Source organism: Lemur catta, chromosome 6 (assembly GCF_020740605.2).
Source record: "Lemur catta isolate mLemCat1 chromosome 6, mLemCat1.pri, whole genome shotgun sequence".
NCBI lineage: Eukaryota > Metazoa > Chordata > Mammalia > Primates > Lemuridae > Lemur > Lemur catta.
Genome location: NC_059133.1, coordinates 34,871,147 through 34,886,795, shown reverse-complemented (window position 1 = coordinate 34,886,795; position 15,649 = coordinate 34,871,147). Strand labels below are relative to the sequence as shown.

Here is a 15,649-nt window from a genome sequence, read left to right as displayed (position 1 = left end):
TCACTAATGGTTATCTGAGTCTTTCTCAACCATTGAGATTATTTGTTAAATTTTAATGAATTAGGCAACAGTATCCTGGTCACTTAGCAAAGTGCACTTGCATAATTGGGATCATTTCCCTAATCATTTAAAATTAATCATCCCAGGTCTCCAAACTATGCTTTAAAAGTGGCAATAAAGCACAAATTATGTTTCTGTTAGGCATGTGTACTCTGCACATGTTTTGGAACGCATAACCCTGTATATTTTGAGTTGCATCTAAAAAATTAGTTACATAATATTGTTATTGGATCACTACAGCCAAATTTTTTTCCTTCTACCCTTCATTAATGCCTTAATATGATTATGTCTGGGCTTAGCACTCCATTAAGATTATATTCTTCTACTGTTGCATGGCATTTTCTCCTGCCATCCTTTTTCACACCTGAAATTCTCAGCATTTTACTCATTCCTCTTGTCTTTTCATATGACACATGAGCAAGGTTATTGTCAGTGGCACCTTATCAATCAATATTCCTTCAGTAACAAAGCACTTTTCTCACAAGACGGCAATAAATATGTGTGCGTAGGAAATTTGTTTGACTTCTGCCACCTAACAGTTGTTTTTCAAAGCATAATAAAGTTTAAATAATTTATAAAATTGATGTAATTATTTTTATTTATACATACCTTTCTTTTCTACAAACATGAAGTATGGAGTGAAGAAGAATAAAAATTTTTATAGGTAGCCTTAAATGGATTAAAAAAATCTCTAGGGTATTGGAACGATCAGATTACTCCACTGAAAATTTCTAAAGGCAATGCCCCTTCTCAACGCCTTAATGAATAATTGATTAACGTAGCCCAGGTTAGGATGAAAGATGGACTAGCATGAAGTATGAATTTATTATTCATTCATTCATTTATCGAACAAAAAAATTGAAGTGCCTTTTCTATTCCAGGTGTCTATTTTTTGCAGTTCTCTCTATTGTTGGTTTTTACTACTCCACTGACTAATACTGACTGGCTTTCAGTGACATCTTTTAACAGTTCTCCAAATACTGGCTCTCTCCTGAGGCACATACGTGAGTTCTCTGGAGGGCCCTGGGGGTTATTTCTACTGCCCACTTCCTTGATATGACAGAACCAGCTTTGGCTCAGCCTTTTCAATTCCTACCAGCTCTTTTTTTTTTTTTTTTTCTTTCTGGCATTTTATCTCTCTGTTTTTTTGCTGCTGGAGTGTCCTTCCACAGAGGCCGGCCTTCTTGGGTAAAGTGCTGGTAAAATGATTTAAGCCTGACCACTCTCTGTGGTTATACTTGACCCATGGGAGACTCTGGCATCTTTGTCAGGGCAAAGGTGGGTGTGCACATTACTCCACAGCTACCCTTTCTTTGCTCTGTTTTTGCTTTTTCTTTTCTTTTCTTTCTTTTTCTTTCTTTCTTTTTTTTTTTTTTTTTTGAGACAGGGTTTCACTCTGTTACTCAGGCTGGAGTGCAATGGTGCAATCATAGCTTACTACAATCTTGAATTCCTGAGCTCAAGTGATCCTTCCACCTCAACATCCCATATAGCTAGGACTTCAGGTGTGTGCCACCACCCTTGGCTAATTTTTAAAATTTTTTTGTAGAGGTAGGGTCTTGCTATATTGCCCAGGCTGGTCTTGAATTCCTGGCCTCAAGTGATTCACCTGCCTTGGCCTCCCAAAGTGCTGGGTGTGAGCCACTGCACCCAGCTTGCTTTCTAATTTTCTTTTTCAGTGCTCAACAAGGCATTAGGGGCAGAGCAGGAAATCTGCCTAAGTACATGCTCTCTAGTATTTACCCACAAGTCATGGTAATGATACATATGGGACCCTCCCCATTTAGCTGGAGTCAGAGTGTGGGAGGAAGCACCCTATTTTCCATCCCTTGGACAGCCAAGAAAAAGTCATGACATTCTCCACTAGGCCAGAACTTGGAACTTGAATGTAAGGCAGGAAACCATAAGAATTCTAGGAGAAAATGTTGGAAAAACTCTTTTAGATATCAGCCTAGCCAAAGAATTTATGAAGAAGACCCCGACAGTGATCACAGCACCAACAAAAATAAATAAATGGGACTTGATTAAATGAAAAAGCTTTTGCACAGCTAACGAAGTAACCAACAGAAAAAACAGACAACCTACAGAACCAGAGAGAATATCCACAAGCTATACATCCAATAAAGGCCTAATAATCAGAATCTACAAAGAACTCAAGCAGATCAGCAAGGAAAAAAAACAAAACAAAAAAACAACCTCTTTAAAAAGTGGGCAAAAAACATGAACAGAAGCTTTTCAAAAGAAGATAGATAAATACTAATAGATAAATGGGACTGTGTTGCTTCTTGCTTTTTCCTCCTTTAGTCTTCTACTTACGTAGAGTTGGGAGAGTAGATAATAGGTACTGTCCCTAATGGTTAACTGTCTCTAAAATGCATTTTCATGTAATATTTTTTTGTTTTCAGGTGAGCAGCAGAGTAAGTCCTACTCATTATATAGGATGTCTATTATATACATATACACATAAAAATCAGTGTGTGTGTACATATATGAAATTTAAAAACAGTTCAAGACTATTGGTCTTTTAGTATGTAAACTTCTGTGTCAGTCCACAATGCTTATTACTGTGTAAACATCACTATGTTATTCAGCCTCAACTAGAGGTAATTTACCCCTCAGTGAAGATAGGAGGAATCACAACCCCTACCTTGAGGTAGTAATTTATGTAAATATGACTAATACAGTGTTGGTGCTAAGTATTAATAAATCCTTTTTAAATTGTGAAAAACATAAATTTATTTTTGTCTTTCTCTAGATATCCTATTGTATGACATCTAGAAAGGAAAAGCTATTTAAAGTAATTGTTGATGGCAACAAAGTCAAAATAAAAAATTTGACTCCAGGGGTGGACTGTATGTTTCAAGTGGAGACAGTTACAGGCAAAGATTGCAATGTATCTGTAATGAAAAAAGTGACTACAGGTAAGGAATTATCATAAATGAAGTCTTCTTTTATGGCTTTACAACACTTGAAAGTATTTTGCTCAGCATAATTATAGCTATTATAAAACATAAAGGCCTGATAATTAATGAATAATGATGATGATAAGAATATTATCAAGAGAACTAAACAAAGTGAAATTTTAAAAAAGTATTTGTATATCTAAATATATTGGGGATTACATAGAGTTTTTAAAATAATCTGAAATCCAAAGTGTACATATATGTGTGTATGTACATATTGTATATCTCACATACATGGAATATATTAATATATGTGTATGTATGCTATATATTATGCCAAAATAACATAAACATAGTTCATCTATAGTTAGTGATTGGCAAGCAGAGCTTCTATCTTCTTTTTCCTGAAGTTTGTAAATTCATTGTAAATAGGTTTCATAATGTTTTGGGGTGCAGTGGAGTAACAGCATTAGTTATCAATAGTTCTTGTGAAAGTTTGTGAGATCCCCTCTCAGTGGAGACTAAATGATAATGCAAATAGCACTATTAGTTCCATTGATGAGTGAATTAGCCATATAGGAATGCTAAAAACTTTGATCTAACCAGAGAACCACATTTGAAAGTGCCCTTTCTCCTGGCCCTCGCTCCCTCCCTTGCTTATTCCCTTTCATCTTCATTCAGTATCTAGCTATCCACGAGGTGGTAGCTAACAAAACTATGATTATATCATTTAAAGATATTTATGGCTACAAGCACTCAGGAAGCACAAATCTAAAGAAATGACTTTGTTAGGAGTCATTTATGATTGATTAAGGATGTTGTGCCACTTAAATTAAAACCCATAAGTAATGCCCTATGTCTCTATTTGCAGAGCTGAATATGTAGGATGTTATACATGAGTAAAATCAAGGATTATTACATAGATGTTTAAATTATATTATTCATGTTCACTTCATTTTATATATATGTATGTGATTTCTACTTATGTATAATTTACCTTTTTAATAGAACCATCTAGGATTTGTGCCTTAAACTTAAAAGCTGTGAATACTTCTGCAAATTTAATGTGGAATCCGACAGAGACCAACTTCACTCATTACAAGATTTATATAGCAAACAGAACATTTGCAAAAGAATATCTTATTTGGGGAATGATGACTGAGCACACAGTTACAAATATTTCTCCTGGTGAAATATTTAACATCACAGTACTTAGAATAAGAAGCAATGTTCAAGGATCTGACACATTTATCAGGGTTGTTGCAGGTATGCAAATTCTTTTGATCTTTTAAAAATTCACATTTATATTGTATATTGTATTATTCAAGATAAAATATCAATGTTTTTTGAAATTTGAAAACTTACAGTCTGTAGAATATTTCAGAGGGTAAAAATGCTCATTTTACTGGAATATTCTGAGGATTTTTTTGAGATAACATGTGAAATATAAATTGGAGAAAATGTTAATCTGATACATAGTGCTCAATAAATATAGTTTTAGTTTCTTAATTTCCTATTGCTGCTGTAACAAATCATCATAAGATAGTGGCTTAACCCAACTCAAATTTATTATCATGTAGTTCTGTAGGTCATAAGTCCACCATAGTTCTTTCTGATCGAATCCAGATATTGGCAAGGCTGTGTTCCTTTCTGTAGGTTCTAGGATAGAGTGCATTTCCTTGCTCATTCAGGTTGTTTTCAGAATTTAGTTTCTTGTGGTTGTAGAAACCAAGGTCATCGTTTCCATTTTGGCTGTCAGCAGTCGTTCCCAGCTTCTAGATGGTGCCTCATTCCTGGACCTGTGATACTCTTCCTACATCTTCAAAGCCAAAAAAGGAGGGTTGAGTGCCACTCATGCTTCAAATCTCCCCTACTTTTCCCCCATCATATCTGACTCTTCTGCCTTCCTTTTCTACTTTTAAGAGCCTGTATGATTAGATCATGTCTATCTGGATAACTCAGGTTGATCTCTCTGTTTTATGGTTCATGTTCTTAATTCTAACTGCAAAGTCCCTTTTACCAGGTAATGTAACAGTCACAGGTTCCAGGGTCTAGCATGTGAGCATCTTTGGAGGTCCATTATTCTGCCTACCCTATACACGGTTATTCTCCGAAATGTGATATGTATTTGATAATGCAAAACAAACAATTAGTTTAGATTTCTGAATTTGATGCTTATTAGCTGAGTACTATTAGGCAAGTTACCTAATTTCTTTGGGCATCAAGTTTCTGAGAAATTTAAATTAGATGACCTCTGATATTCCTTTTGGCTCTTTTTTTTTTTTTTTTTTTTTTTTTTTTTTTTTTTTGAGACAGAGTGTCACTTTGTTGCCCGGGCTAGAGTGAGTGCCGTGGCATCAGCCTAGCTCACAGCAACCTCAGACTCCTGGGCTTAAGCGATCCTACTGCCTCAGCCTCCCTAGTAGCTGGGACTACAGGCATGAGCCACCATGCCCGGCTAATTTTTTTGTATATATATTTTTAGTTGGCCAGATAATTTCTTTCTGTTTTTAGTAGAGACGGGGTCTCACTCTTGCTCAGGCTGGTCTCGAACTCCTGACCTCGAGCGATCCACCCGCCTCGGCCTCCCAGAGCTAGGATTACAGGCGTGAGCCACCGCGCCCGGCCCCTTTTGGCTCTTAAACATTTTATTAACACCTTGCACATGTTTATGCTGTTTATACAGACAGCCCCTGACTTAGGATGGTTTAACTAATATTTTTATACTTTACAAAAGCAATAAGCATTTAGTATGCTCCTCGACTTATGATGGGTTTATCAGGACATAACTCCATCATAAGTTGAGGAACAACTGTATGTAGGTAGTATACGTTTTTACAATTTCTAAAAAAGCAAATACATTAAATCATGTGTTGATTGTCTTTTTCTCCAGGATGTTGTGATAGGTAAAATATACAATCAAACACATTTAAATGAGACCCATTCTAGAAGTTTTAGTCTGTGGCAGGTTTTCTCAACCTAGTACTACATTTTGGGCTGGGTGATTCTCTGTTGTGGGGATATGTCCTGTGCATTGTAAGATGTTTGGCAGCACCCCTAGCCTCTACCCAGTATCTACCAGTAGGACCATCCCAATTGTGCCAGTTAAAATTTTTGTTACAAAATGATCAGAAGCCCCCTAGGTGGCAAACCACAACTAACGGTAAGCACCAATATATGTGGTTGGATACAAAGATCAAATATACCATTGAACAAAAATTGAGGGAAAAATATAATAAATTGCTTATGCACAGGCAAAGGAGAGGGTTTAATTAGTGTAAGTGACAGGATTTTCTCACTTAGAATTTTGTCAGAGGGAAAAGTGACCAAAGTAATAGCATCAATATCAGGAAAGTTTCATAGAAGATAGAGAATAGTAGTTGTCATTTTAGTTAAAGAAAAGAGCACTTTATGAAACAGTAGGAATTTGATGTTCTAGTTGTGTAGTGTGCCTTAGGTGATGGTCTTGAGAGATTGCAGGTGGGTAATGGAATTCCCTGCTAGAGCAGCATGATCACTTGGGAGGTGAGTGTGATAAGAGGGACCGGGAAGAGACGGTAATCTGGGTTCCCTGATGGAGGTCTCTGGAGCAGAAAGAGAGCCTGCTGCCCTCCTTGTTATAAAGAGAAGAGTGGAGATGATGGAGGAATGCTTGGGGACCCATTCTGAGCAGAGCACTAAGTGAATATGAGGAGGGGGCTAAAGCTCAGAATTGAAGAAGAGATAACATGACGGTTTTATTAAGAGATGACCAGGATTTATAGAGTAATATAGTAGAAACAGCAATAGACATTAATCATAGCTTACGTTTAGGACTAAGCTCCCACAAAGTTCAAGACACTCCTCTAAGCACTTTACATATATAAACTTACTCTCACAGCAATGTGTGGGGAAGGAGTATTATTATCCCCTTATAGATGAGGTCAATGAGGTACAGACAGGTTAAGTATTTTGCATATAGTCTTATTTATAAGGCAGAGTCAGGATTTGAACTTAGTAGTCCAGCTGTAGGGTCTATGTCCAGTTCCTGTATTAAAATTGATTTTTTAGACCCTTGTGGCACCCAATATAATGGTGACTTTTTAGGGGATGTTATTTATTTGTAAATTATACCTAGTCCATTTCTAAAATATGAGGAAGCTATAGGTACTTGATAAATATAGGTTGCCCTGGTTGGAGATCACTTCAAATAATAATCTTAGCTTTGAAAGGAAAATTATTAAAAATCCTATTTTGTACTTGAATCCTCTCCAAAATGTTAATTCATTCAGGATTTTTTTTATTTGCTGTTATTTTAAGCCACTTTGTGAAAGTTAGAGAGGCACACAGTTATCATAGTGATTGCAACTTGAAGACTTTGCTGCTGGGTCTAAGTCCTGGCTCCACCATTCACCTGTCAGCTCTGAGACTTCATGAAGTTACCCAAGTTTTTTTTCTTCAATTTTCTCAATTTTAAATGGCAATAATAGTACTTACTTTATAGTATTGTTAAAAGCGTTACATAAAACAATCTGTGAAAGTGCTTAGCACAGTGCATAGTGTTTCATAAACTTGGTGAAAGTTCTTTTTAATTTGCATGTCTTATGCTTGAGTATCTCATTATCAATCATGGCATATATTATGTCCAACCTATGATTTGATCATAGAAGAATTTAAGTGTGATATTCGAGGCTTATCAGATACAGTGTTGGTGCAGTGAAAATATAGCTAAAATTAATGATAATGAAACTTCTTAAGTCTTAGCATTTTATTTTGAAATATCTGTCATTATAGTCTTTTACTTAATACTGTTTGATAGGTCTGTGTGACTCTTTTGTGGATATTCTGAGGTATGTAACATTTTGGTCTCACTTTGTACATATCTTTTTAAGAGTCAGAATTTACCGAGGAGCTCCTTAGGTAGCCATGTTGTTTGAATTTCTCTTTCTCAAAGGCTAAGGTACCGTAGTGTATAACAGAATTTTGTTGGTCCTTCCAACTCTTTTGACTTGTTTTCCTTCATAGGCACTGACTATGGGATCATATTTCTGTTATTTCTCAGCTTCTCAAAATGCAGTTTAGGTGAATTCACTGAAAAGGGAAGGGGAAAAGTTAAGAGATGCTGCCCTGTGCAATATGTAGTGATTAAAAGTATGTGACTATTGAACCTTGAAATTTGGCTAGTCCAAATTCAGATGTGCTGGAAATGTAAAATACAGGTAGGATTGCAGAGACTTAGTATGAAAAAATTAATGTAACTGTCTCAATAATTTTATAATGATTATATGTAATGTTTTTGATACATTAAATAAAATATAATATTAAAATTAATTTTACATATTTTTTAAATGTGGCTACTAGAAAATTTAAAATTACATTCATGACTCATGTTGTAGATTTATTGGGTAGTGGTACTTTAGAGAATCACAAGATATAGTAGCATATTTAAGGCTCTAAAATATCCTGCAACAAAGAAAACTACTTAACTTAAAAAGGACTTATTTGACAAAGTAGTTTGATCACAGAACATCTATGAAACTCTAGTGATATAGGGTTCTGAGGGTTAATTTTTAGGAAATTATAGTCAAAAATAAACATCTACTAGGGCTAGAATTCCTTTTGCTAGCCCTAATTAAATTGAATATGTGATTTTTTTCTCTTAAAACTCCAAACATCTCTATTTCACTATGTGATTTTTATTGGTTAATGTTAAATTCAGAGTAGTATTTTTGCTTTATATTTTCCTACCTTTTTAGAGTTAAATTCCATGAAGAGCAAATCATATATTTATTATAGTCTATTTTCAGTTAATCGAATCTTCCAGCTCATAACCAGAAAGCTGCACTCTCCCACAATGATTTAAGCATTGCTCCCTCTCCTCTACCTTTTTCTGAGGGCAAGCCTTCCCCTTGTCTGCCCAGACTACCACTATTTCCTATTAATTAACTTCCCACTGCTATTTTTAACTCTCTGCTATTCATACACCATATTCCAGAGTGATATTTTTATACAAAAAAAAAGTCAGATTGCTTTCTTGCTTAAAATTCTTCAATGGCTTCCTATTGCATTTAGGGAAAAAAAAATCTAAAATCTCTGATATGGCCTACATGATCATCAGACTATTCCTCTTTCTTACTTGGTCCCAGAAACCCAGGCTGGCTTTCCTCAGTTCCTCCAAATTCTTTCCATTTTCAGGAATCCCATCCATCCTGCTATTTGGAAAAGTCTTTACCAAACTCTCATGAGGATTCCAGGCCTTCCCTCTTGATCAGACTGGCAAATTTCCAGACCAATATATTCTTCCTCTTCTTGGTGAGACACATTTCACTCCCAGGCAAGCGTCGCTCAAGGTGCAATCTTAATTCACAGCCTAGGAAACCTCATCCCATATTACCACCATCCGTCCAATCAGCCCTTCACTTCTCACATCTTCTTTTTCCTTCCAAAGTCTCATCTCAGGTCTTCTAGGAGTTTCTTGCCTAAGACTTCACAGATACTAGTTACTTTCTGGGGTCCCTGAAGAAATAGTATTACCCCTCACATAAAATCAATAAATATGAGTAGTAGTTGGTTGAACTTTCAAAGGAGATAAAGAAAAAATATTTTAAAAAATTCTCTCCCTAATATTGACAAATTGACTTATTATATTAAGATTTCTATTTTATGCAATGTGCCCTGTCAGTTTTGTTAGAAAATATACATTGTATTTTTTATTATATCCATTGTCAAATCATCTCTGGTAGTGAGGTTTTAACACGATAAATAGAGTTCAATGATTAATTCCGGACTCCTTTTTTTTGGAAATGGTGTTAGACTGGGTCTGTATCAGGTATGTTTTTTACATGCTTGGCTTCATAATCTCTCTTCCTCCCCTATATTGTTTGTCTGGAATTTGCTCTAAAGATAAGGCAGAGTGCAAACCTGACTCATTGGCAACCAATCAGAAGAACTTTATGTGGAAAACTCCCTTCAAGGAAGTACAGTCAGCATAAACAAAATTTTGGAAAAAATGGAAGCAAAGGTAGAAAAATACAGTTGAAAGGGCCAGGAACAGTTGCTGCTTATTTTAATACTATCTTATTTCATTTCCAATATAAAAACTTACCTTTTTCTTTTAGAGAAACACCTAACCAAATATTTATCATGAATGCTTATCCTTTAAAAATTTGTTGATTTTGGTTATACTTTCTTCCAATATCTTCTCTTTGGTAAATATCTAGGTAATTAGATACATATTTTATACTTACTTTGTTTTAACATGATTCAATTTTTTAAATTAGAGCATAAGTTTCAAAAACAATCTCACCAACATACAGATTTTAGTAAATGAGGAATATCCCAGAAATAGATACTTAAATTGATATATGATTTTTGATAATTATACTTAAAAACTAGGTATTGTTAAAGATCTACATGCCTAACACCCAAGTATAGTTAGAGGTCATTTAAAGGACTCAGTGCTTTCTGGCAATATGATTATTTTGAAACTTGGCCCTTAGACTATTGATTTTCATTTTTTTATTTGAAACTTTGTGAGAATAACTGTTTTAAACCTCTATTTTTCAATATCAGAACCAGAAAAACCTGGGAAACTTAAAGCCTTCAATATTTCTGCACATTCCTTCTCTCTGCACTGGAGCCTGTCCTCTGGGCATGTGGAAAGGTATCATGTGGATCTTGTTCCTGACAGTGGCTTTGTTACTATCAAAGATCTTGGAGGTGGAGAATATCAGGTATAGTTTTCATTATCGTACTTGCTGAGCCTGCTTGTATTTATATTTGGTCTTAATAAGAAATTTCTTTATTAAACTCAAACATCATGGAAACTTATTCCTTGGAGGGTTTTTAAGAGCATAAGATGAAGACAAAAAACGTTAATGTCAAATTGATGAGTTTAAGTTTCAGCATCAGTGGACTGTGTTACCTTAGCAACATCTGTGCTTTTTTTTTTTTTTTTAAGTTTACCCTGAACCTACAGCCAGCCACCCAAGGGTTCATGAATAGTTTAACAAAGAAAGGGCAGAGCTATTGAGTAATCCAGGCTCATTAATTGTGTACTTGCCAGGAGGATCTGTCTTTAAATCATTAATGCAGGCAACATTTCTCTCTAGAGCCATCAATGTGATTCTACTGCCTGAAAAATGTAATAATGATGGATTTTCTTATCATTTTTCTTTTACTTTTTATTGGGACTTCAGAGACACAGGTATTTCATATATATTCTTTAAAAACAAGGACTAAGCAATGGGCTGTGGATTTCTTAAGATTCAAATAGTTATTACTTGTGACAGTGAACTAGGATAAATAGAAATACTGATTTAGGCTTTGATAGTGCAGTATGTTTTGTAAATTATTATTTATTTCATAAGTTATTTGGTAGATAGCTATATGATATAACAAAGTTATGTTTTACAATAATAAGGAAACATCATGATATTTTAAACAGTGCAGAGTTATATAGCAAAGTGTTAATTTTTTTTGTTAGTTATAGATTTATGATTTTAGTTTTCTTACTTTCCAGGAAGAAGTTAAATACAATTATTTGTTTTTGGCGTTCTAGGTTGAGGTTTCCAAAGCTGTTCCTGGTACTAGGTACGACGTAACCATCTCTTCAATTTCTGCTGAAACATACAGCTCACCTGTTAGTAGAACAGTGACAACGAATGTAACCAGTAAGTATATATTTTAAATTACTTTTTAAATAAGGTATTTGGAGTCATTATGATTCTGTTGGATGGAAATAGTTATACTGGCAATATGTACATTATATGCATGAGAACAGTGTAGAATAATTAAAACAAAATGGAAACTTGAGAAAGTGATCTGTTTAGAACTTGAGTTTTACTGGTTCTTTAGCTTCTTTTACTTTCAAAGTGCAAAGATAATTATATTTGTTTTTAAAATGGATCAGAGAGACTGTTAATGGTAATATTTAATACAGAACCATGAAAATAAATTCACTACATTTGCTCAGGAAGGATTATTCAGCTTGTAAGACTGTTTCTTGTTTTCTTAGTTTTTGTAAGTCTTGCATTAAGTAAGTTTCTCTTAAAAATGACTTGGCGTCAAAAGTATATTTGGCATGTAGTATGTAGTAGCATTTCATATTTTACATTCTTATAAAAGAATGTTTTTGGTATTCCCTAAAGTATTTAATCTTTTTTTGTGTGTGTGGTAGCAGAGCTCTAGGGAGTATAAACTCATTAGTCTTTGAGAACTTGAAAAGTTTATATTTGTAAATACTTTTGTTACATGTTTTTGTGAAAATACAATAACTGACCTTTTAAAAAAATGATTTTTTTTTTTTTTTTTTAAATAGACCCAGGACCTCCAGTCTTCCTAGCAGGGGAAAGAGTTGGATCTGCTGGGATTCTTCTCTCTTGGAATACACCACCTAATCCAAATGGAAGAATTATATCCTACATTGTTAAATATAAGGAAGTTTGCCCATGGATGCAAACAATATATACACAAGTTAGAACAAAGCCAGACAGTCTGGAAGTTCTTCTTACTAATCTTAATCCTGGAACAACATATGAAATTAAGGTAATTATTTTTTAAATAACTACTTAGTATTAAAATATTTCATTCATTTTGAAAGTGAAAATGGTTTTTGTCTATTTTAAAAAGCTTTAGCATCATGACTTTTTGGAAAATACATCAGGTTTAAATTAAAGAATAAGGCTTTCCAAGTGAAAATACTCTACTTTTTGGTTAAAGTTAGCTTTGTTATTTTTCTCCCAACCCTGCTGTATTTGCATGTCTGCTACTAAAATTTTGGATAATGGTTTGAACATTTTTAAAGAGCCAGTTTTGCTAAGAATAATGAACTCAATTTAGTTTTATTCAACAAATATTGCTTGAGCATTTACTATGTCTTTTGTGTTTCTAAAAATTTCTAGTCCTTTGCAATGTTAAATATGCAAAATTTAACATTTTCTTTGAATACTAAACAAATAAGATCTTATAAAATACAGTCCTAAATTAGCTAAGCCATAGGAAAATGTTTATAAATATTAAGTGATATCTATGACATTTCCAAGGGCTAATAAAGAATGCAGATACCTTGTGGCTCTTCCCAGTTTTCAAAATTATATCAATAAGTTCTTTGAGCCTTGAAGATAATTTAATATAGAGAAGATAATTTAATATAGATCCATAAAATCTGTGTGTGTGTATATATATATATATACATACACATATATATATGTATATATATATGATTATATACAGCTGAGATGCCCTTCCTAGATGAAAAGAAATATTGGAAAAGAGATTTTTGCCAGGAAGTTTTTTGGACTGGAGGTATGCCTATTAGTAGAATTAAAGAGCACCATCAGAGCATATACCAATAATAGGGTTCCCACAGTAGGAAAAGGAAAAAAAAAACAAACAAACTTATGTGTAAGTCAAAATAAAAGATTTATGATGGCTATTTCATGAAGAAACATAGGTTAAAGAGTAGGCAACCTTCTTCTGACATTTGAAAATTTACATAATATAGATATTTTCTATCAACATGCATATATTCAAGTTAATTTATATGTTAAAGCATGCTATTAGGGATAATAAGTACAGATTAAGTTTTAATATGATATAAGAAACTATTGCTGGTAGGAAGGTGATTTAGTCAACCTAGTTCTGCTTAGATCTATTTTTGCAGAGTTTGAATTTTTTTTCCTTTGAAATCTCTTACTTCAGGCCTATTGGGAAGCCCTGTTCTACGTTTCATCTCACACTTTGTAAATAATTGTTGTGACCTTTGTAAATAATTGTTGTGTACTCTGTTCAAATAAATGTTAGCCATTGCAGAATTCTAAAGGGTATTTGGTATAGTAGATTTGATATCTTCAGAATAAGTAACACCATGGGGGAAATCCTGTTAAGTATTTTACATGTGTTATTTCATTTAGTCCTCAGAACAATCCTATAACATAGATGCATTATTATTATTCCCATTTTAAAGACAAGAAAAATGTGACTTATACCAATTAAATACATTGCTCAAAAATATTCACTGGGAACTGGTAAAGCTACAATTAAACCAAGGTTGTCTGATTTCAGTTATGGCATTTGCCAAAGTTTGAGAGTTTTATTCTCATTATGACCTATTCTCTTTCTATTATACTCTGTTTGACTAGATTATTGAAGTCAAAAATAATTTTATATCTTTTAAATTCTAAAATTCTTAGTCTACATTATTAATTAAACCTACCTTTAAAAAATAGTTTTACTGAGTATTTATTTACCTGATTAGATTGCAAACTCTAAAGTTAGATACCATGTATATGGTCTCTTGCATTTGTTATGGAAATAATCCTAGTGTTTGCATATAGTGTATACGGTGGATTGCTGGAGCTTTGGAAATAAATACATTTCAACTGAATTCTTGTTCTACCATTTATTCCTGTGTGACCTTGGGTAAGATATTTGACCTCTCTCAACCAGTTTTGTCATCTATAAAATGCTGACAATAATACCTTATATTTTGATTAGATAAATAGCTCTATATTTGCCTTCTTCCTTGGAAACATTGTAAGAATTAAAGGAAAAAGTGTCTTTGGCATTTACCTTATGGACAAGTCAATGTTTTATTATTTCAGATTATGTTTAATTAGGGAGTAAAATGTTTGAGCATAATCCTTTTGGTCTATTCTAGGTTGCTGCTGAAAACAGTGCTGGCATTGGAGTGTTTAGTGACCCATTTCTTTTCCAAACTGCAGAAAGTGGTAATTTTCCTAAGTCATTTATTCTATATTAATTTACTCATGAGTTTTTGTCATTAAAATAAATAAGGATATAAACAAAATCTGATACTAAAATATAATGCATAAAATTCTCAGCCGAATGGCCACTCAATTATTTTTAGAGTCCTTTGGGGTAGTTATTCATTAAAATATATATTGTCCTTTCTGATTATAAAAGTAGTAAGTGAATAAGAAATACATAATGAAAATTATCCATGGCTCTGTCATGTAAAAATCTTTGTTACCATTTTGTTGCATTTCTGGCTGGTCTGTTTCCCCTCTATGAATGTATGCCTATGTAACTATATATTAAATATTAATGAAAATAAGCTTGTACTATGTGTGGAGGTTTATATCCTGAATTTTCCTTTTAACGTCAAGTCATAAGCATTTTATGACATTAGAGTCTTGGAAATATGAATTTTAATGATTATTGTACTGTTCCATAACATGGAATCATTACCAAAAACTAATACCTCCCTTCTCCCTTTCTTCAGAGGAAAAATTTTGATGTCATCTTTGACTCTTTTCTTTCATAGTACACATCTAATCTATCAGCAAATCCTGCCAGAATTATCATCAAAATATATTCTGAATCTCATCCCCATTGCTAATTACCCTATCTATCATCATTACCAATAATTGTTGTATTTATTTTTTTCCATTACAATGTAGCTATCCTGAAGTTTCTTAATTCCTACCTCATATCATTCATACATAGCTCTCCTTCCCAGGAGCTAACTTTCTTATAGAATTTATAAAACTTTCATGTACAATTTGTATTTTGGTGTTCTCCTGTACAATGTAAGCCCAAACTCTAGTTATTTGACATTTTAATACCTGTAATCACTTATTTTGTTTTATCTCAAACATTTTATTTTGTCTTGGGTTCTTTCAAAAGTGGCTTGTCATGTTTGTTTTATATTCTGGAGGATATTGATTATTTACCTGTCAGTTTTC

At 33.5% G+C, this 15,649-nt stretch overlaps 1 protein-coding gene across 1 annotated transcript in view; it reads left to right on the top strand.

The window, feature by feature from the left end:
• Positions 1 to 10,983: 10,983 nt before the first annotated feature.
• PTPRQ (protein tyrosine phosphatase receptor type Q) overlaps positions 10,984 to 15,649 on the top strand; it is a 189,965-nt gene continuing 185,299 nt past the window's right edge. Inside the window, exons 1-4 of the mRNA XM_045553305.1 lie at positions 10,984 to 11,148; positions 11,503 to 11,614; positions 12,262 to 12,488; positions 14,602 to 14,671. Coding sequence (XP_045409261.1) covers positions 11,092 to 11,148; positions 11,503 to 11,614; positions 12,262 to 12,488; positions 14,602 to 14,671 — 466 coding nt within the window. The 5' untranslated portion in view covers positions 10,984 to 11,091. The remainder of the gene's footprint in view (positions 11,149 to 11,502; positions 11,615 to 12,261; positions 12,489 to 14,601; positions 14,672 to 15,649) is intronic.